The 24,840-nt window shown below is 38.8% G+C and overlaps 1 protein-coding gene across 3 annotated transcripts in view; it reads right to left on the bottom strand.

Moving 5' to 3' along the window:
• Positions 1 to 24,840, bottom strand: part of fgf14 (fibroblast growth factor 14) — a 137,241-nt gene that overhangs the window by 46,386 nt on the left and 66,015 nt on the right. For 2 of the 3 annotated variants that reach the window (XM_079882437.1, XM_079882438.1), the window contains exon 2: positions 755 to 865. In XM_079882437.1, coding sequence (XP_079738563.1) covers positions 755 to 865 — 111 coding nt within the window. Of the gene's footprint in view, positions 1 to 754; positions 866 to 11,324; positions 12,711 to 24,840 lie in introns of those variants that run through there. The other variant, XM_079882436.1, reaches the window with a different exon arrangement.

The raw sequence follows: 24,840 nt of genomic DNA, 5'->3' as shown, positions 1-24,840 counted from the left end.
GGTTCCAAATTTAAATACATATTTGGGTTTGCAACTTATATAAATATTTTATATAAAATTATACATTATATAAAATATATATACAACTATATAAATATAATTTATATAAATAAAAAAATTATAATTTTACCTAAAATTAAAAGAGTTTGTTTTCTTCCGTGTAAGCACTTCTGTTTCCTTTAGAAAGGAAAATCTAGTTACTGCTAATGCCATAACCTTAAGCTAAGGTAACTACTTTTATTACCTTAATAAAACTTTGATTAATTTGAAAAAATGTATAATCAATGTGTTTTTATATTGTTTTTGGTAATTTTTGTAGGTGTCACAACTGTCGAGCGTCATCTTCTCTCGGAGTGTGTGACTAACAGAGAGCCCTCTGTGTGTCACTCTGTCGGTACAGCTACATATTAAAATCAAATTAAGCAGCTGGCCTGAAGCATTTGAAAAGCAGGCCCAGCAGAGCCTAATAATACACCTCTGCCTCCTGAGTTATCATCTCACATGCACACACAAGTCTCCCCAAGGACCAGCCTACTGCCATATCAGCAACAGTGATAACTACAGAAAATGAATCAGTAACAGGGATTTCAAAAGTGTGTGCAGTAAATGAAATGATATGCATTTGTGCACACTTTACCTTTTAAGTGAAGCATTTTCCCCACCAGAAATATCAAGCAGGAGTCATTCCTTTTGAAACATGTCCATGTTTTGATTATTTAGTATGTGCAACGATTATGAAATAGAGGGAACTCACAAGAATTACTACTGTCATCCTTGGTCCCGTCAAGAGATCCATCTGGGTTCATCTGCAAGTAGTATCCCTGCCTGCAATATAACCTGGTCACTATACCCTTGAGCTGGGGATCTGTGGAGAAAGACAGAAAACAACAGTTCTTGAACTATGGAGTCTACACACACCATGAATGTAAAAGGAAGTATATGTAATCTACCAATAAATCACAATAACAATGTAAAGAAATAGTCCACCCAAAAATGAAAATTCTGTCATGATTTACTCACCCTCCTTTCATGTCATTTCAACTCTGTATTTTTTCTTTTGTGGAACACAAGATAACACAAGATATTTTTAAAAACACTGGGAACCAAATAACACTGGAGCCCATTGACTGCCATTGTATGAAAAAAAAAAACATTATTATATTATTAATTATATGTTATGTTCCACAGAAGAAAGAAATTACACAGTTTTGGAACGACATGCGCGTGAGTAAACGATGACAACATTTTTATTTTTGGGTGAGCATGATTATGCAAAAGGATAGCAAAATGTTAAGGAGAAGATGTAAAGAAAATCTGTCCTGGATTAACTATGAGGAATTTTGTGCTGTGCAGTGATTTTAATATGAAGTAGACTCAGTAGCGCCCTCTTTAGCTGGGCCTGATAAAGATTTTTCTTGACCTTCAAGTGCTGAAGTACCATACAGCAAGGCTGTAACCATGTCTTGAACATACAGTATATTAACCATGTATTGGTATTTTTTATTTAAAAATAATTAAATAATTACATGATTAAAAGGGATTTAAGCAAATAAAAAACAAATAAGAATGGCAAAAAAAGTTTTAGGTCTAATTATGAAGTAATCAACTATTTGCAAATACTGTTTTATTTTAAAATATGCACACATTCACTCTTATTCATGTTTAATATGTCAAAAATGCAAAACATTTATTGTCACATTCAGTTATGAATTACGTGAATCACATAAATGATAGTATATTTTCAAAATCTCATAATAAACAAGTTAAGTAGTTTGCATTACTAGATATTACTGTCAGTCGTTAAACATTTCCATCGTAAAACCGTTGTAAGTAGCTATACATTTATTTTGGATATCTTACCACGCACACTTCCACCATTAAAACTAAAGCATCATGTTGGAATTCGCACTCATCTTCTGTGAGCAGTAAGGCCTGCCTTCTTTGATCTGATTGGCCATCTCAGTCATTTTGACATTGATGAGTGCTGTTAGAAAACTGAGGCAGATCAGCCTAAACATGTAACTTTTAAAACTTTTTGTCATCTTAACAACATTCAAAGCAGAGCGTAATGGAAGGCAGCAGAGCAAGCATCAAGAATATTAAATGTTTTGGGGCAATTTGGCCATTTCTAATTATTGAGGGGGAGGAGCTTGTCCCCCTCAATGTCTATGGTGGTTACGGCCCTGCCATACATACAGAAATACATTCTTTCTTAATAATAATAATAATAAAATGATATTGTTACTATAATGTGATAACTGTAAAGCAGAATAGCAGAAGAAACAAAGACAATTATAATTTGATATCAACAGTCAGTTTATCAGACAAATCACTGAGGTAACCAGGCAAGTGAGATCGCGGAGTCGCTGTTCACATGAACAGTTTGGGTAGCACTGTAATCTGACTTATAAACAGAAGGAAAAGGTTTCATGATTAAAAATGTCTCTGATTTTGCATGCACAAATTATCACAGGTCTGTTTTTGGAAATAATTAAATTGGATTTGAGGATATCATACTGTAGTAAAAAATAAAGATATTGGAAAGTGTGTCCCCTCTAGGTCTTTTTATGTCAATAACTGATTCTGTATGAATTTGCTCCTGTGTTTGTCATGGTTTCTTGCTTAGAACAGTAAAAGGAAAAGATTGTTTTGTCATATGAGAGTGGAAATCTAAAGGAACGAACAAACCAAGGAAGGTTCAATCAAAATATTCGTAACTTCAGAGTTAGCCTAATACACACATTACAGCTACGCTGTTTTCAGATGCGTCTGCTCAGAAGTATCGCAAAGGGAATACCGGACGTGTGCATACTAGACGGTGCTAATTCAGAAAGACACAGAACAGCAGTTTGCACTGTTGGAACTCATCTAAATACAGTAGACATGTGGTGGAGGAGCGTTCAAAAGCAGCAACAAGCATTCACACCAAATTATCTCATTCCAAGTCTTCTGAAGAATTGCACAGGGAGACGCGTTTCTCCAGTTTTGACTTCAATAAATTGTGTCTTCAAATCAATCATAATGTCCCAAGTTTTAATATGTGGACATCAGCTAAATTTGTAGTCATACGGGTTTAGAATGACATGAGAAAGAGTAAAATATTTTTTTGATGAACTATTCCATTAAAATTGTAAATGCAGTATGTGAGGATTGTAAAACGATAGTGAGAAAACAACAACAAAAACACTACCTTTGGATGTTTAACTCTGGGGAGGCTGTGTTGTGCTTTAGCAAACACTGCTCGGGGGGTAATCACATAAATAGATGCGAGTGACACCAATTTCAAGAGACAGAAAGGGAAAAACCAAAGGATTTTTAACAGCATGAAGTGCTTTAGTCTCATTTGGTTATAAGGGTCTCCTGTGATACACTTAACCAGCCTTGTTGTGCTTAACTCCACGCTGGTAAACAAATAACTACCTTGTCATATTGATGTAGGTACAATGCTGCTGTTCACAGTTGGCCTGCTGCCCTGGATTTGCCTGTGTTACGCTAGGGCAGGGCTGAAGAAATTGCCACATCAAAGGTGGAGAGAGAAAAAGAAAGAGCGGGTGAGAGAAAAGAACAAAGGAAGGAAGGAGAGGGCGAGTTTAAAGAGAAAGAGAGATACAAAGAATGCTAATCACAGTGGTGCTTTATGATATCTGCCTCCCCCTACACAGAGATAACGCTGAGACAGCATCCTGAGATGCTTAAAGACAGCAAAGATATCATCAGAATTTACTTAGACAGGCACTATGAGGGAAAAAAACAAAGAACAATCAAAGAGATGGGCATGAGCTATGGTTCCATGTGCATGCCCAAACTAACGGATGCAATATTGAGAGGATGTAAGGAAAATGGCATTTCCACATTTTCTGAAGAAAATATACTGTATGTGGTGCTTGCTCATGCAAAACACTCCTTGAGAGAAGCTGGACTCTCTACCACTCTAGAGTTGCCCATGGTGAAAGGCGGTGGGCTAGTGTGCGTTTGCTTATAACCCCCCAGCTCAGCCGCCATGTGTTAGAGTTCACCCCGGTGAACGACAGGGTCGCTTCCTTGCGCCTTCGGGTTGGGGATAGGTCTCTCACTGTCATGTGTGCCTACGGGCCGAACAGCAGTGCAAAGTCCCCGGCCCTCTTGGAGTCTCTGGGAGGGGTGCTGGTAAAGTGCTCTGACTGGGGGACACGTTGGCAGTGACAGTGACCCCTGATCTGAACCCGAGCGGTGTTCTGTTATTGGACTTCTGTGCTAGTCACAGCTTGTCCATAACAGACACCATGTTCAAACATAAGGGTGTCCATCAGTGCACGTGGCACCAGGACAGCCTAGACCGGAGATCGATGATCGACTTTGTGGTCGTTTTATCCGACCTACGGCAGTATGTCTTGGAAACTCAGATGAAGAGAGGGGTGGAGCTGTCAACTGATCACCACCTGGTGGTGAGTTGGATCTGATAGCGGGGGAGGAAGCTGGACAGACTCGGCAGACCCAAACATACTGTGAGGGTCTGTTGGGAATGTTTGGCCGAGTCCCCTGTCAGAGAGATCTTCAACTTCCACCTCTTGCGGAGCTTCGACCGGATCCTGAGGGAGTCCGAGATATTGAGTCCGAGTGGACCATGTTCTCCACCTCCATTGTCGCTGTGGCCGCTCGGAGATGTGGCCGTAAGGTCTCCGGTGCCTGTTGAAGCGGCAATCCCCAAACCCGTGGCGGACACCGGAAGTAAGGGATGCCGTCAAGCTGAAGAAGGAGTCCTATCAGGCCTGGCTGGCTTGTGGGACTCTTGAGGCAGCTGACGGGTACCGGCAGGCCAAGCGGACTGCAGCCTGGGTAGTTGTGGAGGCAAAAAATAAGGCCTGGGAGAAGTTCGGTGAGGCCATGGAGAAGGACTATCAGTTGGCTTCGAAGAGATTCTGGCAAACCGTCCGGAGCCTCAGGAGAGGGAAGCAGTGCCCTACCTGTTTACCATCTGCCCTGAGTACCTCAAGTCTCTGGATGTTGTGGGGCTGTCTTGGCTGACACGCCTCTGCAACATCACATGGCGGTTGGGGACAGTACCTCTGGACTGGCAGACTGGGGTGGTGGTCCCTCTTTTCAAGAAGGGGGACCGGAGGGTGTGTTCCAACTACAGGGGGATCACACTCCTCAGCCTATGCCAGGGTACTGGAGATGAGAATTCGGCCAATAGTGGAACCTCAGATTCAGGAGGAAGAGTGTGGTTTTCGTCCCGGCTGTGGAACACTGGATCAGCTCTACACCCTCTCCAGGGTGCTGGAGGGTTCATGGGATTTTGCCCAACCAATCCATGTGCTTTGTGGATTTTGAGAAGGCATTCGACTGTGTCCCTCGTGGCGTCCTGTGGAGGGTGCTCTGGGATTATGGGGTCAGGGGCCCTCTGCTGAGGCCTGTCCGGTCCCTGTACGACTGGAGCAGGAGCATGGTTCGCATTGCCGGCACTAAGTCAGACTTGTTCCCGGTGCATGTTGGACTCCGGCAGGGCTGCCCTTTGTCACCGGTTCTGTTCATAATTGTTATGGACAGAATTTCTAAGTGCAAACAGGGGCCGGAGTTTGTCCAGTTTGGGGAGCACACAATTTCGTCTCTGCTTTTTCCGGATGATGTTGTCATGTTGGCTTCATCAAACCAGGACCTCCAGCATGCACTGGGACGGTTTGCAGCCGAGCGTGAAGCGGCTGGGATGTGAATCAGTCCGAGGCCATGGTTCTCAGTCGGAAAAGGGTGGCTTGCCCGCTTCAGTTTGGTGGAGAGTTCCTGCCTCAAGTGGAGGAGTTCAAGTATCCCGGGGTCTTGTTCACGAGTGAGGGAAGGATGGAACAGGAGATTGACAGATGGATCGGTGCAGCTTCTGCAGTAATGCGGTCGATGTACCGGTCTGTCATGGTGAAGAAGGAGCTGAGCTGTAAGGCGAAGCTCTCGATTTACCAGTCGATCTACGTTCCTACTCTCACCTATGGTCATGACCGAAAGGACAAGATCTCGGATACAGGTGGCCGAAATGAGCTTTCTCCGCAGGGTGGCTGGGCGCTCCCTTAGTGATAGGGTGAGGAGCTCGGTCACTCGGGAGGAAGTCAGAGTAGAGCCGCTGCTCCTCCACATCGAGAGGAACCAGCTGAGGTGGCTCGGGCATCTGATCTAGATGCCTCCTGGACGCCTTCCCGGGGAGGTGTTCCGGGCACGTCCCACCAGGAGGAGACCCGGGGGAAGACCTAGGACACGCTGGAGGGATTATATCTCCCGGCTGGCCTGGGAACGCCTCGGTATTCCCCCGGAAGAGCTGGAGAAAGTGTCTAGGGATAGGGAAGTCTGGGCATCTCTGCTTAGACTGCTGCCCCCGTGACCCGGCCCCGGATAAGGAGAAGAAGATGGATGGATGGATGAATGGCAGTTTTTTTCAACTGATTTATCACCTATCAGGGAAAAACCATAGCACAATTCTCTTCGACAAGCCATCCAATGTGAGGTATAATTCATGCCTGCAGCACAAATGGTGCAAAATGAGTTTTGAAACATTATCTCTACACATCCAAAAATCATAACGAAGAGTATGTTAGCAAAATCAATGTAAATAAATGCCATCCATGTAATCAACATACAGAACATCCATCTCTCACTCCTTTCCAAAAAAAATAGCTTAAAGTGATAGTTCACCCAAAAATAAAACTGTCTGTCATCATTTACTAATGTTGTACCAAAACTATATGACTTTCTTTCTTCTGTGTAACATGAAAGAAGATATTTTGAGAAATATCTGTTTGTTTGTTTTCGTAAATGAAATGGAAGTCGATGGGCTCCAATGTTGTTCAAAATATTCTACTTTTGTATTCCACAGACGAAAGAAATTCATCGATTTGGATTGACATAAGGATGAGAAAATGTTGACAGAATTTTCATTTTTGGGTGGATTATCCATCATAATCATATACCTCAATCTACCTTTACAAACTGCTTTATTGTCACACTGAGAATAAAGAATCAGGCATTGTGACATCTGAAAATTCTGGAAATACATCTATTTTTTAAAGATGATTGATGTTCATAACATTCATCCTTATAAAAGGTTAGCAGCAGGTGCATGGTTTTGTGTGTGTGTGGTGGATAGAGAGACAGAAGGAGACAGACAGGTGGAGGCAGCTATCATCAGACAGACAGGGATGGGGGGCATGTCTCACACACAGTGCCAGCTGCAGACTTAACCACATGTGATTGACCCACTATAGACCTTTAGGAACAGAAGGGCTTTTCCAGCTTTCGTAAGCACACCCGCACTATTCATAGTCACAGGAAGGACTGAGAAAGACCCGCCATTACATAAAATCTTGGAACTACTAGCAATTATGAGATTCATACTCTCTTCCCAAATATTAATGTAGGCCTAACTCATTTGATTTTATGAAAAAGACAAAACAAGAATAAAAAAATGTGCATGTATATATACATACATACATACACACACACACACACACACACATATATATATATATATATATATATATACATATATATCACCTCTATAAATAACAATGAATATCACTGTTACAGCCATAACATTGTGGAACATGGCGGAAATGAATTAAACTTGTAAAACCGGAGAGTAATTTAGTCATTACAGGCGAACTGACATCAAGCTCAGTAATTTACACAGTGCAAGAACAAGCACCACCTTACACTCAAGACTAAAGGAGGCGCTGTGCACTTTCAGTCAGGACTAATTGAGTGTACTGTATGCAAGATTCATCAGACTTTTTAATGAGACTTAGCATAGAGAGAGATTAAAAGCTAGTCTCCACTGGTGGTCTTCCATTCCATTGAGCATTCTAATTGGACGCAACACGTAACGTCCAAACAGCGTGTTGAACCATGTCTTGCAGTGAAGAATCTCTGTCATATTTATCACTTATCCGGATAATAAGCATCAGAGCACTGAACTTTCACAGTGGATAAATGCAGAAGCACAAAATGACAATAAATACCACAAAACTGTCTAATTTTGGGGCAGTTAATTGATACAGATGTTTTCTGCACCCTTCCTGGTTCGCTACATGCTTTTAGCGAAACTTGAATACAAGGTTAGAGTTATACAGTTTGCTATAAAAGAACTTGTTCAACCTTCCACCAACTAAATTTATAAATTGAATTTGCCACAGGGCATTTTAGTAAGCAGTCACTTCACAACAATGTTTATTTTTTCATGGCCATTGAAGGCAAAAAATGTCCTGTGGAGTAAAAAGGATCAAATTTGCACTCAGGGATGCAATCAAAAAGATAACCTCTCTGTTTTGAACGAAGAGATTTTAAATAAATGAAAGATGTACTTGTTTTTACCAGCTTGACGGGGACCTTTCATGTCTGGAGCCGTTTCTCAGATTTTTACTGAAGTCAGACATAGACATTTACAAATAGCTCAACCACCTCATATTATTAGAATTGTGGAGCCATTAATATATTAGACATGGATGGCTTGAAATGGCATAAAGGTGCAGCATCAAAAGAATAAATATGCCAACAGTTGGTCAATTTCAATATCTGACCTATAGTGAGCCTTAATCAACCTTTATTCTAAAATACCTATGCCAGCCTAAAGTCATTTCCAATTTTACAACATTGTTGTGACCCCAGTGAAATCCTAGGTACAGTAAAAGCTAAAACATACAACTATCAGACTGTATAATATACATTTATCTAAGACTTTGGTAACAACTGACAGCACTGACTGGGCATTTGAAATGAACAGTCTGTTTCCGTTCTGACATCTTAAATCAAAATGGTACCTTACAAACCAAAGCAAGACCATGTGCCAATGTTGGAAAAGCTTTGCTTGAAAATACTATTTAGGTTTTCTTATTAACTACTGTGTTACTATTGATTCTTCAATCAATTTTGCCCTATGAGCAAAGAAATATTTTTTGAAATTTGTTTTAGATGACAATCATGGCAAAAATTGAGCGAACCCAAATTAAAACTTTTCTTGTGCTTACTAGTGCTAACACATTTATAAAAGTCTGAAAAAAAAAGCAGCATGATAATGGATCAATGCAACATGACACATAGGCTATCTCTGTAATAATCTGGTCAAACCAATCAATAATAGCATTTTGCTTGAGAGTCAAGAAAGTCACATTTAAACAGTATATCAGGACTGTTTCTTGTTTAATGTTTTTGAATGGGGCGCTGACCAAACCTGAAATCACAAGACTGAGGTCCAGACCAGTACTCCAAATGCAGGAGGAAAAAAAAATTGTACTTCTCTTTTGGCAAAGTGATATTGCCATTATTATCAACGTTCATTCGCCAGACATTTGACAAACCGAAAGGACACTGAAAATACGCTTGAGGAATTTTTTTTTTTAACTACTGTCTTCTCTGATTTCTGTTACTACACTGCCACAAGGCAAAATGTCTTAGTTCATGGTCTGTAGATGCTTTTTCCATACTCTGGGGATATATTCCTATTGTCTGTATGTCACGACCTAAAAGTCAGAGTTAAAATGGAGACGAATGTAGCATCTCTCCCTCGTGTGATGGGAGGCTATGCTCAAAAGCTATGCTCAAAGTGTCCTTTTTGTGACCACTACTAAATTACCACCACTAAGCTAACCACGATTTCTCCTGAGCACACAGGCTACATGTGAAAGAGCCTAGGAGGGTGGGCAGGCTAACGCTCAGCTTCAGAGAGCCCCTGGTGAGCCCTCAAGGCTGTGAAAATGCTCACTGAAGATTTTGTAAATCTAGCTGCAATGGGAAATTAATGAGGTAAATCCCAGGGGGTGCTCCGTCAAAAGTAACTCGGGCAACAACGCAACAGGCAGAAGGACTCAAAAGAGGCTGTCTAACCAGCTGTGAGCACTGGTAGTCATCTTAAACAGCTAATGCTTAAAGACACCTTATTTTAATGTTTTCGATTCTCCACGTGTAATTGTACATAGTGACATCATGGGTAAGCTTAACCTACAAGCCTTGTAAGAAGCAGCTTTCCAAAAAAGTTCAACCTAGGAGTGTAAGAGGAGGCCATGAGCTGTTCGCCATCTGTAATAAGATGGCCGTCACAGGTGCACGTTAGCCGAGACGTTGCAGGGCTAATTCATCACTCTCAGTTTCTCCTGGCAACAGCTACATCTTTTACTCACTACTTATTTGTGCAAGATTCCTCTCTGGACATCTCTGACAGGTACCATGATATACAGAATGCCAAATCGCCACCTCTATTATAGTTTTATCAGACTGTAGCTCATCTATTGGAAAATTGAAAAAAATTGAAAAAAAAAAATGTTTTTTTTATTTCTGCATGCAGGCACAATACACACACAAATGTACACACACAAATATTTTCTGGTTCTAAAAATGAGTATTTAACACCCGGACTGTGATTATACGCTAACATATACTACAACATTACAACATAACTCTATGATATATGACTGTCCTGAGCTGATTGTCAATTTATAAGTTAAATTGTTTGTGTCCTGAAAAATTGCTTATTTTCTGATTATATAAATGTATTCTCTAATTGCTATATTAAAGTGCTGAATGAATAAAATGTAGTATTGTATTTGTTTATATAAATACTTACATTTATAAGAATAGACATTTATTTATTTATTTTTTTTTTTTTCACCTGAACAGGTCTCTATTACTCTGGGCGGTGACAGGAATCTAATCTAATTTAATTTTAATCTTACCTAAACTGAATATTGTGTCACTGGCATTTCCATTAAGATAAGCTGTCATTGGATGTTGTTTACTGATGGTGTGATACAGTGATAGGATTTTTTTTTTTTTTTTCTGCAACACGTTGGGCACCTGCTGCTTTACTTGCATTCATGAAACGTGCCAATAATTCCACATCAACAACACCTCTCAAGGGTATAGCAAATGGGAGAGAGATTGCCAAATCTCAGAATATTTCAAACAATATATCTAGCTTAGTATAAAAAATCATTATCTAGCTCTGATATAGGGTATGTGGCCTTAAAAACAGGAGACAATACTGAGTATTATTTTGAAAGTATGACGTACATAGGTTTGAGTTGAATGCGTGGTCTTATTACTTACTTAACAATTTGTGTTGAAAAATAATGACAGATGTGCAGACTGATGGAAATAAAACTGTCTGTCAAAGAAATCCGTCAAGACACAACACACAAGTCTATACAAACTCTATAACCTATTCTCGTCGAGATAAACAGCATCTCAATGCCGTAGGTCCCTTGTTGTCAAAGCTGGATGTGAAAATGAAATGTGGGCGTATTATCTCAAGACATTAGACATAGCATAGACTTATTATATGCACAATTATGGTTTGTGTACGGAACTTCCCACACCTTGTCGTCGTAGTCTGCGTTTCCTGAGGCCGAAGATTCGCACTTTGGAGAAGATGTCGACCAGGTTCCCATTGCAAAGCCCTTTATTCTTATTGGGGCTTTTTCTCCTCCTGTTGGTGGATGGTCGGTCTATATGCTGCTCCCGTGCCTGTCTCTTCTGGCGGATCAAACCGCTGGCAATCGCCGCTGCCATGTCTCAAAAACAGGGCTGTTGAACTCCTTACACACAAAGCACAGACAACAACAACAAACCGCCCGATCTGTCTCAATTATTGTCCCATTTTTGCGACTGTTTGTGTGCTCTGCCCTCTGAAATGCACGGATGATGATCAAAGATATCCACACATCACGAACGGCGAAATAAGACACTGAATTAGCATAATGAATACAAAGGTGAAGTATTACTCAACTGTCCGTATTTCACATGTTCTCCGATTTTCATTTCGAAGTCACGCAGGTTACTTTTCATTCCTGATTTCACAATGGTTTTCGGAATATGATTCTGACATGAGTTGCCCGGCTGCTCCAAAATATAGAATATGAAAATATATTCACGTCACGCTTGAGAGTCTCTCCGATCCGTCACTTTCCTTCCTTTATTTTTGACCCGGTCCTGATGAAATTCAGCACCCTGGCCAGCGACGTCCACTCCCGGAGTCTGAACAAACAAAGCGTTTTTCGTTCTGAGCTGTCAAGCGGAGAAACGCGACCACCTTCGTCTCCCAGGTGGAGCCCTGCGACTACACATATTCATGTCTCACATATTCACCAAGTTTAGCAGATATCCACGCCGGTTCTGTTCAAACGTTCACTCATCTTGAGAATAACCGACGGCGCAACGACGGTGACTTGAAGTTTGAACGAAGGTGTTGATAAGGGATCTCCTCAGACGATCACTCCCCATTCAGACCCATGTTCTAGGTCGCGTGGTTATTCAATAACGATGTGCGTTTGTTCCTTTTCTAAAGCAGCATGTCTTGAGAGAGAAAAAATGTAAGCAACACCGAGCGGCTCCGGTGAGAATGACGTCTACCCGGTGTGACGGGAAGGAACAAATAAATAAACTCAAATAAAAAAGTCTTTGGCTGAAGCGGGAGTACACAAATGTGCAGCATAAGTGCTAACGTTAGCCAGGAAAGAAAACACATTCAAGAAATGCTCCTCTTCATCCTCCAACTCGGTCTCCAACCGTTTGGAGCGACTGAGGCGCACGCGCTTCCCGCCTCAGTCTCATAGATCAACGGCATCAACAAGTCTTAACGACCACGCGCTTCCCGCCTCAGCCTCACGGGTCATCAACAAGTCTTAACGACAAACTCCTCCTTTGCCATCATTTCAAAGACGAGAAAAACCCACCCTTCACTTAATGTCCGTATATATATGTGCACGGAAGGATTGTTCTCTGTGTGCACGGGCTGATAATAAGATTCAAACCCGACGATGACATAAAAAAAAAGGCTAATTCATCTTATCACATGGATCGTCTGATATAATTTAGTGTTTATAGAAGCTATAAGCAGTTAACATGCGCCAAAAATATTTAATTATATATATTCAGATGCCATATTCTATCTAACAGATCTCAGACGCAAAAAAACAAACCATTTAGCCTATTTTTCACTGAATTGCTTGTATTAGGAACTATCAAACACAATTTATGTTATGTTTATGAGACAGAAAGCCTGAGAAATTAATTTCACTCAACCCCACCAACACGCCGCACGAGTGCAAAATGAACCAGGACTACAACACACCTCTGAGGTGCTATTGAGACCCCCGGTGCTTTAGACAAACACACCTATGTAAAGCATTGTGCGGATGAGTGTCTGTGTTTCTATAGGCCTACATATATCTGTCGTCTGTTTCTTTAATCATATGGTAATGAGTGTTGCGATAAGGGCTGGGTGCCAATTTAATATCATGCCCCAATAACACGCAGTATTTTCTCATTTAGATTAATATCACCAGTGAAACACAATCACAGAGAATGAATTTAAAAAAATAAAAAAGAAAAGAAAAAGAAAAACTCAAGAGGGCCATCTGCTGTTTGTCGCTGCAATGAAATATTCAGTCTTTCATCCCCCCTGATGTTTTTCAACCCCTTTTACCAGACTGACAATGTAACTCTGGTATGGTATTTCCACACCGGTCACTGCTTGAGAAGATTGCAGAGAAAATATAAAAATATATGCAACATGCATTTAAATCTAATAATATACACATTCATAGACATTCTTAGTCTTATTGCATTAAAATGAAAAAAAAAAAAAAAAAAAAAACCCTGACCTTATAAGCATACAAATTATATGAGCACAGAAATACCAGACTGCTAAAATAATGAGCTTAAACTGTCTGCATCATTGCCGGTGAAGCAGCCACTGCAGTTTGAGCAGCCGCCAGCAGCGGACACTGTCAGCTTAACTATGACTCCATTTATTTACAATAGCACAGACAGATCACTAGGTTTCATGAATAAGCCATTAACATTAAGACATCTGTAGCCTACTTCATGGACATTCAAATGTAAATAAATTTGAAAATATATAAATCCAAAAGCCTTATTTAATGTATTACATTAACGGATGATACAAAGCATAATGCAATAATTTTGGCTAATAGCTTATACATTCAAATTATGCAGCTGTTATAAATAGCTGCTTAACATTTATATAGTAAATGCAACAAAAAAAACAGTCTTGTTTTATAGTCTGACAACATGACTTTGTGCACAGAAAAAGAACAAGAGATTATGCAAAAAAAAAAAAAGTCAGTAATCAACGCGACTGCGGTAAACCATGAAAAGAGGAATGGAAGAACATGCCTGTGGCATTTTCTTAGTTCTTCTATTCTGAGTCTCATGAATACAGAATTGGATCTTTTACCTATTCCTCTCCAATTTCATCTTTAGTGTATGGCAGGAAACTTTTACACGTCAGAAGCGTTTACTCAAAATAAAAGGAAGCAATCAGATGGCAAATGGACTACACAGCAAACCCCATGACAAAAAGAGACCAAATAGGGAACAAGCATTTCAATTCTGAATCAACTTGCACGCATGAGAGATTACTATATTTCAAAAAAAAAGAAGAAAGAAAGAAAGAAAGAAAAGAAAAGAAAAGAAAAGAAAAGAAAAGAAAAGAAAAGAAAAGAAAAGAAAAGAAAAGAAAAGAAAAGAAAGACAACTGCATTGTCATGAATATGAGATTGTGCACATACCTACATGCTTTCTCCTTCTGAATGTATGAGACTCCATAGTGAACCCATTTGCACATTCAACCGAGGTAACAGCGCATTTCTCTGCCTGGCTGTCAATGACATGGCCCCATTTATAGGGTCTATACTCACAGATAACATTATTAGTAAGATCTGCCCCAAACAATTGCCGTTCAGCCGGCTGAGACCATCTCCTCCGAGGCTTCAGAGGCAAAATCTTAAATAACAATGTTCCACTTTGAACTTTTAATTATGATGAGCTGAAGTGTTCTGTATTTTGCTCAATTTTACCTAGAGTTTAATGTAGAGGCACCCATGCGAACAGCACAGCTCAAAGATCATAAGAGAGCAGATGTGTAATTCAAGAGAAGCACTTTTGATGAAGAACTAATTAACTGCTATATAAATGTGAGCCAACTCCAGCCTCCCACGCTGTCCTCCACCTGGTCTTTTATGAACATTAGCTGACAAGATGAATGAAACATGGTCATTCTAGGAAATGCCATACGATACAATACCACATGAAATCAAAGAGAATGGACAGCTAGTCTTTTTTAAAAAAAACATGAGATGACTGCACATTCTGTTCTATACAAATGTGCAGTGCTCTGAAGCTGTCCAAATAATAAAAGGGAAAGAGAGATGGATGAGATATAGAGGTGGAAGGGAATAAGAACTTCAAATTCACCAAAGTCCAGTGGAGCAAGGAGAACAGGAGAATTAAATCTTACTTCAAGAAATGTCACAGCAGACAGAGACACCAAATAAACAAGTCGATACTTTGTATCACTATGGAAGCCTTTAGGGTCGCCTGGCTTTTATTAGCTGTCGTGATGACAGCAGTTGTAAATTGGACTTAACGTCGAACGCGCTGAGACGAGAGGAAAACAGGAGATTTAGTGCTTTGTTTCAATCAGATTGTTTCACACTGTTAGGGTGGGAAAGGGAGTTTAATTTAATTGAGGAGAAAGTAATGATTTTTGGTTAGTGTTGTTGACATCGGGGTTTAATCGGCTTGGTGAAATGTCACCGTTCTGAGAAGCTGAAGACACTGAGGCTCTAAGACTTTGAATGTGGAAGTGAATGTAGTGTTTGGAACAGAAATCTCACCAACGTCTACTTCAATGGCTTTAGCTAATATAGCAGACTTGATTTGGGAGTAACAAATCAAAGGATTAAAAGGAAAAAGAGAAATGAGTTTTCTGTTTAAGTGGCGGAGATTAACTCTCTCATTTTGAGGGAATTACTGGAGGAGATATCAAAATCTTGTTCTCTCATTTTCGATGTTTTTTTTTTTCTGATACAACTAACAAAAAAAAATCTAGACAGCAATTCCGAGTCTTATAAACAACATTAAAGCAATATTACTGTAATTCTGGTTATATTGATAGGCTGTTTCAGCATTAAAGATATATATAATACAGTATTAAACCAAAATGGCTATCAAAAAGTCATATTCTCAGTCTGCAATCTGCAGCAAAGTGTCATTTTGTTTGATAACTTCAAAATAAGTACTTATAATTGACACTATAAGGTCTAAACACCATGTGTATATTCTGAATGACATATTAGCATATTTCTCATATTATTTTATATGCAAATATGTATATTATGTGGACATTGCAAATGTTCTGACCTACAACATTTGGCAAAATATGCAGTACACAAGCAGAGGACAATGCGTGGAATTATGTATCCCATAATGCAGTGCACTCAAATTCACCCTCCATTTTTAATAACTTTTTAGTTATTTAATCAGACTGCTAAAAGTGAAGTTATGTTTACACAGAATTGCATTAAAAATGCAAAATAGCCATATTTTCTTTCCAAGATGTTAACTGGACATGACCAGCTAATCTAAATGTTGAAAGAGGGAAGATCCTGTGTTAAATTTGTTAAAAATAAAACATGTATTGGTGCATATTGTTTCTATATTTTTAATCTGTGCATATTCTTCTATAATAAATTGTATGCAGTAGGCTACACTGTAAAATATGCAACAAGCTCTATCTTGACTGCATTGCAAAGAATACATTATACATGATTCTCTCACTTTAAGTAAAAAAAGCAAGTCAGAAACTGATTTGCATAGGCTGTATGTGCATGCCAGTGTTATTCTGCGTTTTGAAAAAATAAATGTGACGAGTCTCTAAATCAAGCTAAAAGACGAGCACCTGTGTTAAATCAAATTGTAGATTAATGAGACAAGAACAAAAAGTATCCAGCAAATCAATACAAGTCTGTTTGAGCTTGAGGGTTTTGCCATTAAGCTTGACATTTAAATATCAACAACAGATCTCATTACAGAGGTGAGAATGTCAGTAATGTAGTAAAATGAGGAAGGACACTTCCCTGTAAACAACCATACATATCCTTCAAACTACAGACATTTTATCAGGGGCCAAAAACCAAATTAGCCTAACAATAAGCAATCAAAATACATTATTGAATATTAATTATATTATATTAGAGTAACTGGTTCTGGCACTGTTGAGATCAAAATATAAGGCTTGTATTATTTATTGTTATGTGTAATTTTATTGTTGTGACTGTCTTGTTTTGTGTTACAGTGCCTGTTTTTATTGCTATTATTTTAATTGAAATCGCCTTTCCCCTTGATTAAATGTGCTACATAAATAACCTAAAATAAAATTAACTATATTAACAAAATACATTATTTTACATTAACTGTTATTATTTACTTTTTATTAATAATTATTGGTGCTTCATAATTGCTCATACTTCTGGTTAAACATAATATGACAACTTCAGAGTTATGCTGTTACGATTCTTAGTGATTGGACATACAATCTAAATAATAAACACTGTAGTAACCACTAAAACAGCTTAAAGGGATACTCCACCGTTTTTTCATATTAAACTATGTTATTCCCTTAACTAAGACGAGTTGATACATACCTCTCTCATCTCAGTGCGTGCACTTAATCGCTCTGGCTCGCGGTGACACTTTGATAGCACTTAGCTTAGCCCAGTATATTCAGTGGTATATAACAGCAATGAATTTAGAAGTGACCAAACACCTCCACGTTTTCCTGCGCCGAGTCGAAGTACTCCCAAAAGTGCTATTCCGCCCTACATTATAGTTATCCTTTTTAACCAGCTTAGAAAAGCGCCACGTTTTATTTTGTGTCACCATAATTGGTCGTATAACTACTCGTGTAACTGTTTTTAAATAGGGAAAACGTGGAGGTGTTTGGTCACTTCTAAATTCATTGCTGTTAGATACCACTGAATATACTGGGCTAAGCTAAGTGCTATCAAAGTGTCACCGCGAGCCAGAGCGATTAAGTGCACGCACTGAGATGAGAGAGGTATGTATCAACTCGTCTTAGTTAAGGGAATAACATAGTTTAATATGAAAAAACGGTGAAGTATCCCTTTAACAACTGCACAGCAATTGCCACAACCCTGGTAATGACAAAGACCTAAAGAGTTTTGCATGGCGAAGCACCACACATATTTTACTTCTAAAATTGACAAATTTAGCTTTCTTCTATTACTGGCACATGGCACCTGTCTAAAATGTTCAGTATGTGTGAACTATGGGAATTCTGTATACTTCGTGACACCTTTGGATGTGTAAAGTGGAATTGTGATTTGCTAATGTCATTTTTAGTTGTGTTTTGTCACTGACCGGAAAGAATATGAGAAAATCAGAGAGTGGTAAAAGGTTTCATGACATTACTGAAATTGTGTGTGGTGTGTGTGTGTATGGGGGGGTTGGGATGTCATTGGTTTTTAGTCACTGTTGACGTGTTCCATATTGTACTGAGAAGAGCAGTGCTCAGTGATATTCACAGCTTTTGGCTCATCACTGACCTCTGAACAGTGAGAGCAGAGTAAATTTCTCTGTGAGAGAGTGTAGTCTATATGACAGAGAAGAACACAACGCATCACACGCCGTTACTCCCACCAGGGGGTGGGAAATGCCGGGATAAGCTCCAAAGAGATGGATATAGACAGAGCTGCTCCCTGAACAAGAGTTAAAAATTCAGCTCACATCTCTGCGTGTCCTTTGATCCGGTTTTTAAGTATGCAACAGTCAAAAGTGTCTTGTCAGCACTGGAGCAAAAAAAAAAAAAAAAAAGCTCATCCGAGAAAGCCTGGGCAGACACTGTGAATTTAAATGAGTTGATTCTCTGCCTGGAAAGCCCTCTTTTTTTCTGGTCTGTGAGAGAGAATAGGGAAGGACTCTGCAAAGTAATCTCCCAGTGGAAACCCAAGGGACCTCCAAGCATACAAAAATGGGCCAAAAGCATATAGCCTTGAGAAACCCCTGGAATGATAATCATGTTCAGTTCAGTTGAAGTTAAAGCACTGCTATAAAGATCCACACTATATCAAATGCTCTCATTTCAGTTTTATGGAACATCGGGGTCCAGTGCACAGTCACCGTTAGCTGACATCAGGGTTTCCTACTCTGTTTTTGCAGCAGGGAGATGCTCATTATAGAAATACAAATGATACAGACATCACTAAATATAATGATAACTTGCAGTTTAATAAGTGATTCATTCGCTCTGGTTGATTAAATTAAGTGAAGAATTCATCCCAGTAAATTGTCTCTCTTTAGTGTTAACTGCTCTTTAAAAGACCCAGCTCATAAGTAACATTCGTTCATGAATGAGACTACACTGATCATACTGTATGTTTTTGATTCACAAAACGAACTGGATCATAAGTCATTTGCTTATGAATCGGTTTACACTACTCACACTTTCACGAGTTCACACTTACATATAATTTGAGGGGGTAAAGTTGAATGCGTATTTGGCGTGCTGTCCGGGGGGAGGGCTCCGAGCTCGGAGTTCGGCCCGAACCCAGAGTGCTCCCCCCGTATGTAAGTGCTTAGGACTAGAAGTGTGGAGAAGGGGTGGTGGAGGGATGCTGCAAAACTATCAATGGATTGAGGTGAGATTGCTGAGTGTATATACACCTCTTACCATTGATTGCTGAGTGCTCTCCACTTGTGTTAATTATCTGAACGTGCTCCTCCCGAACTTTGTTAATAAAACATCATGTGTTTTTCATTTTACAAAACGGATCATAAAAGTTGTTCATGAATCAGACTATTTGTTTGTGAATCGGACTACAATGCTCATGCTGTATGTTTCTGATTCACAAAAAGAACCAGATAATAAGAGTCATTGGTTTGTGAATTGGACTTGCACTCCTTGTGCTGAATGATTTTGATTCACAAAAAGAACCAGATAATAAGAGTCATTTGTTTATGAATCGGTTTACACTACTCACGCTGTGTTTTTCATTTTACAAAACGGATCATAAGTCATTTGTTCATGAATCCGACTATTTGTTTGTGAATCGGACTACGCTGCTCATGCTGTATGTTGTTGATTCACAATAAGAACCAGATCATAAGAGTCAAACTGTACAGTATGTTGTGCTTGAGCGCAGAAGACGTTTCTTATTATTTGACAGTACTCTGCCATGGAGGACTGGCTTTACTGCTGAAAAGAAGTGCAGAAATAACCCTGGCTGACATTAACGGTCATGTTATGTTGAACCACTATTTCCCCATCATTCTCTCTGATACACATCAAAAGCATTTCATCTCAAACTGGAGCCCAAGGGGAAAATGTAGCCTACCTACAGTCTGCAGTGACATTTGAGCTATTCAAACATGATGACAGAATCTCAGTAAGAGTGTGAGAGCGAGAAACATCTAAAGGAGATGTTGGCACACAGGGAACGTCCCTTCAGTATATCGTCCACAGTGTATTTGCTCCCACACACCACATGCTGTGGCCTGTTTCTTGCGCTGGTCTGAACCAAATAACATCAAGTAAGAAGAACACACCCACCTAAAAAATCCTAACAAAGGCGTGCAGGGCACCCACACAAACCCCTACATACAAAACACACACATTATTTAAAATGGGAAGTCTGACAAACGTGAGAAAGAGAGACTGCGACAAAATAAGCATGAAAGCTGGAGGGAGAGAGAGACGCATCACTACCCCCAACAATTCATGAGATAAATGGGATTTCTATTAGGTACATCCATTGAATGCTAATACCAAGCAAGCTGCTTAGTCTAATGCCCATCCCTAATCTGAACCTTTTTCTCTGGACTGCCTGTTTCAGCAGTTACATGGAAAATCCCTGTTGGTCAACTTACTATAGCTCAGTGGATTTTTCCCCTCACTCGTGTTCGCTTCATGACGGATGATTTTTTTTTACCTAGCTTGCTCCCAAGGATTTGTTCTCTTGGCTGAAATGGAATGCATAATGAATTCGCACACTGACAACATACATTTGTTATAGTGATATATCTATGTCAGCTATTTTGAATGACAGGGGTAGATTACAATGTGTTAGAAATGTGTTAGTGTCAATATTTCTCTGAGGAAGGTTTATAAATCTCTCATGAACAGCCTGCAACAGGCCTTGATCCATTTGTCAATGTGTCCCCATGCAGAGCAGCACAGAAGTAACTCTAAACGCACATACACACACAGGCCTTATCAGTGCTGAGATCCTTCCAACTGACCTGGAACCAGCTTGAAATATTAATACGATCTTAATTAAATCACAGTGTTGTAATTTTATACCTAAGTGAAACTCATTTAAAATGAGCAAAACCACAGATCAATAGGAACTGTACCTTTTGTTGCAGACTTAAATATCGCTTCCCATGAAAACTGATCTGGAATGCCAAACAATGAGAAAGCTTAAGCTACGTCAACAAAAACCTAGCGCAGGCTGTGAGTGTCAACATGTACCATTGGAGTCAGGTTGTGTTAAAGCAATAGTTTGTGTAAGAAAGAGAAGAGTGAACATCCTTTAAAATTTATTTTTTTGTGTTCCACAGAAGAAAGTCATATGGGTTCGGAACAACATAAGGGTGAGAAAATTAGGTTACACTTTATTTTAAGGTGTCATTGTTACAGTGTAATTATACATTTAAGTACTGAGTAATATTAAGCAACTACATGTACTTACTATAGGGTTAGGGTAGGATTAGGGTTTGGTTGAGGGTTAGTTGCATGTAAATATGCATAACTTACTGTTATTACTATGGTAAGTACATGTAACATATGTAACAAGGACACTGTAAAATAAAGTGTTACCGGGTAAGATTAGGTTTTGGTTTAGGGTTAATTGCATGTAATTATGCATAATTTACTCTTATTACTACGGTAAGTACATGTAACATGTACAAGGACACTGTAAAATAAAGTGTTACCGAAAATTATTATAGAATTAGTTTAACTATTTCTTTAATACAGCAGTAATCATCCTTAATAATTTCACTTTACACATTTTATTTCGATAGTCCACTTTATAAATTTTACTAGGCTTTTAGTAATTTTGCAACTACATTTCAACTAATTCTCAGAGTATTAGTAGACTGTTAGGTCAGGGTGAGGGTTAGTAGAATAAGTTGATATGTACTTGCAAAGTTACTTATAGTTAGTAGAATGTCTAAAGTGGACTATCGAAATAAAGTGTTACCACACTTTAAAATGAATTTCATTAAGAATATTAACGAATATTACTATGTTATGTAATACCTAACGGATCATCAGTTAGAAAGTTAGAAATGAATTAATCATAGTTAGAAATGGCACTTTGACACTTTAAAATAAGGTTTAATTTGTTAATATTACTTACTGTAACATGAATTAACAATTAACAATACTTTTAAAGCATTTATTACTCTTTGATAATTATCAAAGTTGAATAAATGCTGCACATTGTTAGTTCATGTTAGCTATTGCATTAACTGATGTTAACAAATACCTTAAAGTGTTTCAAAAAATTCTACAGTATGTTTTATAAATCTTCTTCACAGCACCCCTGTTTAAAAGCCCTTACTTTAACACAGCTGTTTTTAGTTTATTTTTTATTTTTGTTGTTGTTGTTGTTGTTGTTCTTTAACAGAAAAAAAGTGATTCTACTTCAGCAAGTCAGTGACGTACAGTAGTCTTACACGTCACTTACATCTTACAAATCACAAGTTAATCATAAACATTTCCTCAATCTTACATCACAGTATCTGTCCTAATGTTGCATAATCCTATAGTTACACCATTTATACAATACATTACAATCGTATCTAAGTCTCCAATTATGTCCTCAATAGTAAGAAGGTTTAATGCTTTTTCATCTCTGCAGAGGAACTTTAAATCCTGCAGAGCCTTGAAAAACTGCTGACCAGGTGCTAAAAGCCAAGGGAAGGTCAACTGCAGAGAGCACAGAGACAAAGACCAGCCCTGGACACTTCTCATCGGCCAGGAAAAGAGATTAGCTGTCTAGCATCTGGCCTACAGCAGGCAAAAGTGCACTTAATACTGTTAGTGATCATAGCAGGTGTGAACTGAGATACTAACTGTGGAAGTGTTGACTGTGTACGTACCTCCAGAAAGCGTGCGATAACCTCGCCACACACAGTGTGTGTACAACCACTGCAAACACAAACCAGCCATTATGCACCCATGATAAACTCTCTCTGACATATTTACAGCAAACAGATTCTCCCTTGAAGGAAAACACACATTTAAATGTCATTCCCATAACAGACACAGCGCAACAGTGGATATCCGAAGCAGCTCTGAGATCCATATCCCACAATCCCCATTTCCCCGGAGAGAGAGAGAGAATAGCTATGCAGAGATTGTTTATTTGCCCATGGCTATTTTGGGGGGGAATTTAGAATAAAAAACATGGTTTGTACTGGGATAGTTCACCCAAAAAGCACCATAAAAGTGGTCCATATGACTTGTGCACTTTATTCCAAGTCTTCTGAAATCATAAAAAAAGATTTCGGCTCACTGAATCAGTGAGTTGAACCACATCAGTCTGATTTGTGAATCATTCTGAAATGTGAAAGAACAAACGGTTTCATAGAAAATATTTATTCACAAATCGGACATTGTAACTTCATCATGAGGTCTCATAAACATATCAAGAAGAGGGCTTTTGCCAATATTTTTATATAACTTATATTTCAGTCTGCTCCTCATACCAAAGTTATCAAACAGCTTCAGAAGATGTTTCGTCTAAAAAAAAGAGCAGCCAGGATAATCTTTAAAAATTCACATTTTATGTTCGACAGATGGAGGAAAGTAATACAGGTTTGGGTAAAATATGACAATAAGTAAATCATTTATTTTTAAATAAAAAAGTGTAAGTAATCAAAGGGACCTGTGAGAGCAGACGCAAGACCAATGTATAAGCAATGACACAAATTATATAAAGGGTTTATGTGATTAGGGGCTTAATCACCTGCAAACAATGATTTATAGTTCTTACAGTCAGATCAGCTAAATTGCAAATTACTGAAATCCAAAGAATGTATTTATTGAGCTCCATATATAAAAAATATTAAAAAAAAAAAAAAAAAAAAAAAAAAAAGGTAGTTTCTAACATTTGTGTAAAGCAATACTGAAAAGGTAGGATATTAGAAGACAAATTCAGTTGAAAAGTCCTTGGTAAATGGGAGCACCCACCCACACAAAAAAGATAAATTTAAATAGCAAGAAAAATAACAGTATTCAGATGTGAACAGTAAGTGCTAGAAAATGTTTGTTTTCATAGGTGATGAATGTTTGTTTTATGCTATGCTGTTATAAAACCACAAGAGGGAGGTCAAGAGCGCAGCAGAGAACAGCTCAGTGATATCATTATCAGACACAAACTGCAAAATGTGGCTAAACAATCCCTCATGACAGCCATTATCCGTTATGTCATACTGTAATGACTCTTTCAGACTTTCAGCTGAATATAATGCAACACTCGCCATAACATCCTGAACACAATATTTAACCGCTTGGCATAGGCTCCATGATGAGGTCATCCTAGTTAAACCAATAAGGCAACTTGTCTAGAAATGCTATTTCTGTAGTTTATGTGTCTTATTTACTAACGTGCTGCAAAATGAAAATGACCATACTAGTGAATAAAAAAGGCAGGATAAGAAGACAGATAGCAAAATAAGAAAGGGTCTTTATGTACACGTTTCAGACAGCAAAGATGCCCTCAAGTGGTCAGATTGGGCTACTTCAAGATTGAAGTCGGAGGGGGTGGGGGTGGGGGGATCACTGCAGAGACTACAAACAGTTCCTCACTGATTTAATCATAGCACAAAACACAGCCACAGCACTGACCTGTGAACGAATGTAGCCACAATTTAAACACACATGCTCTTTGCAAATAAACAAAAGAGAAGTCAGGTATTCATGCATATTAAATGTCATCAGAAGCAACAAACACTGGCACTTTCATGAACAGGAAACATCTGGTACGGAGCTGGATGACA

The sequence above is a fragment of the Squalius cephalus genome, assembly GCF_949319135.1.
Source record: "Squalius cephalus genome assembly, chromosome: 9".
NCBI classification, from domain to species: domain Eukaryota; kingdom Metazoa; phylum Chordata; class Actinopteri; order Cypriniformes; family Leuciscidae; genus Squalius; species Squalius cephalus.
The sequence above is the reverse complement of the archived record's forward strand: the minus strand, read 5'-3'. Positions and strand labels throughout refer to the sequence as shown.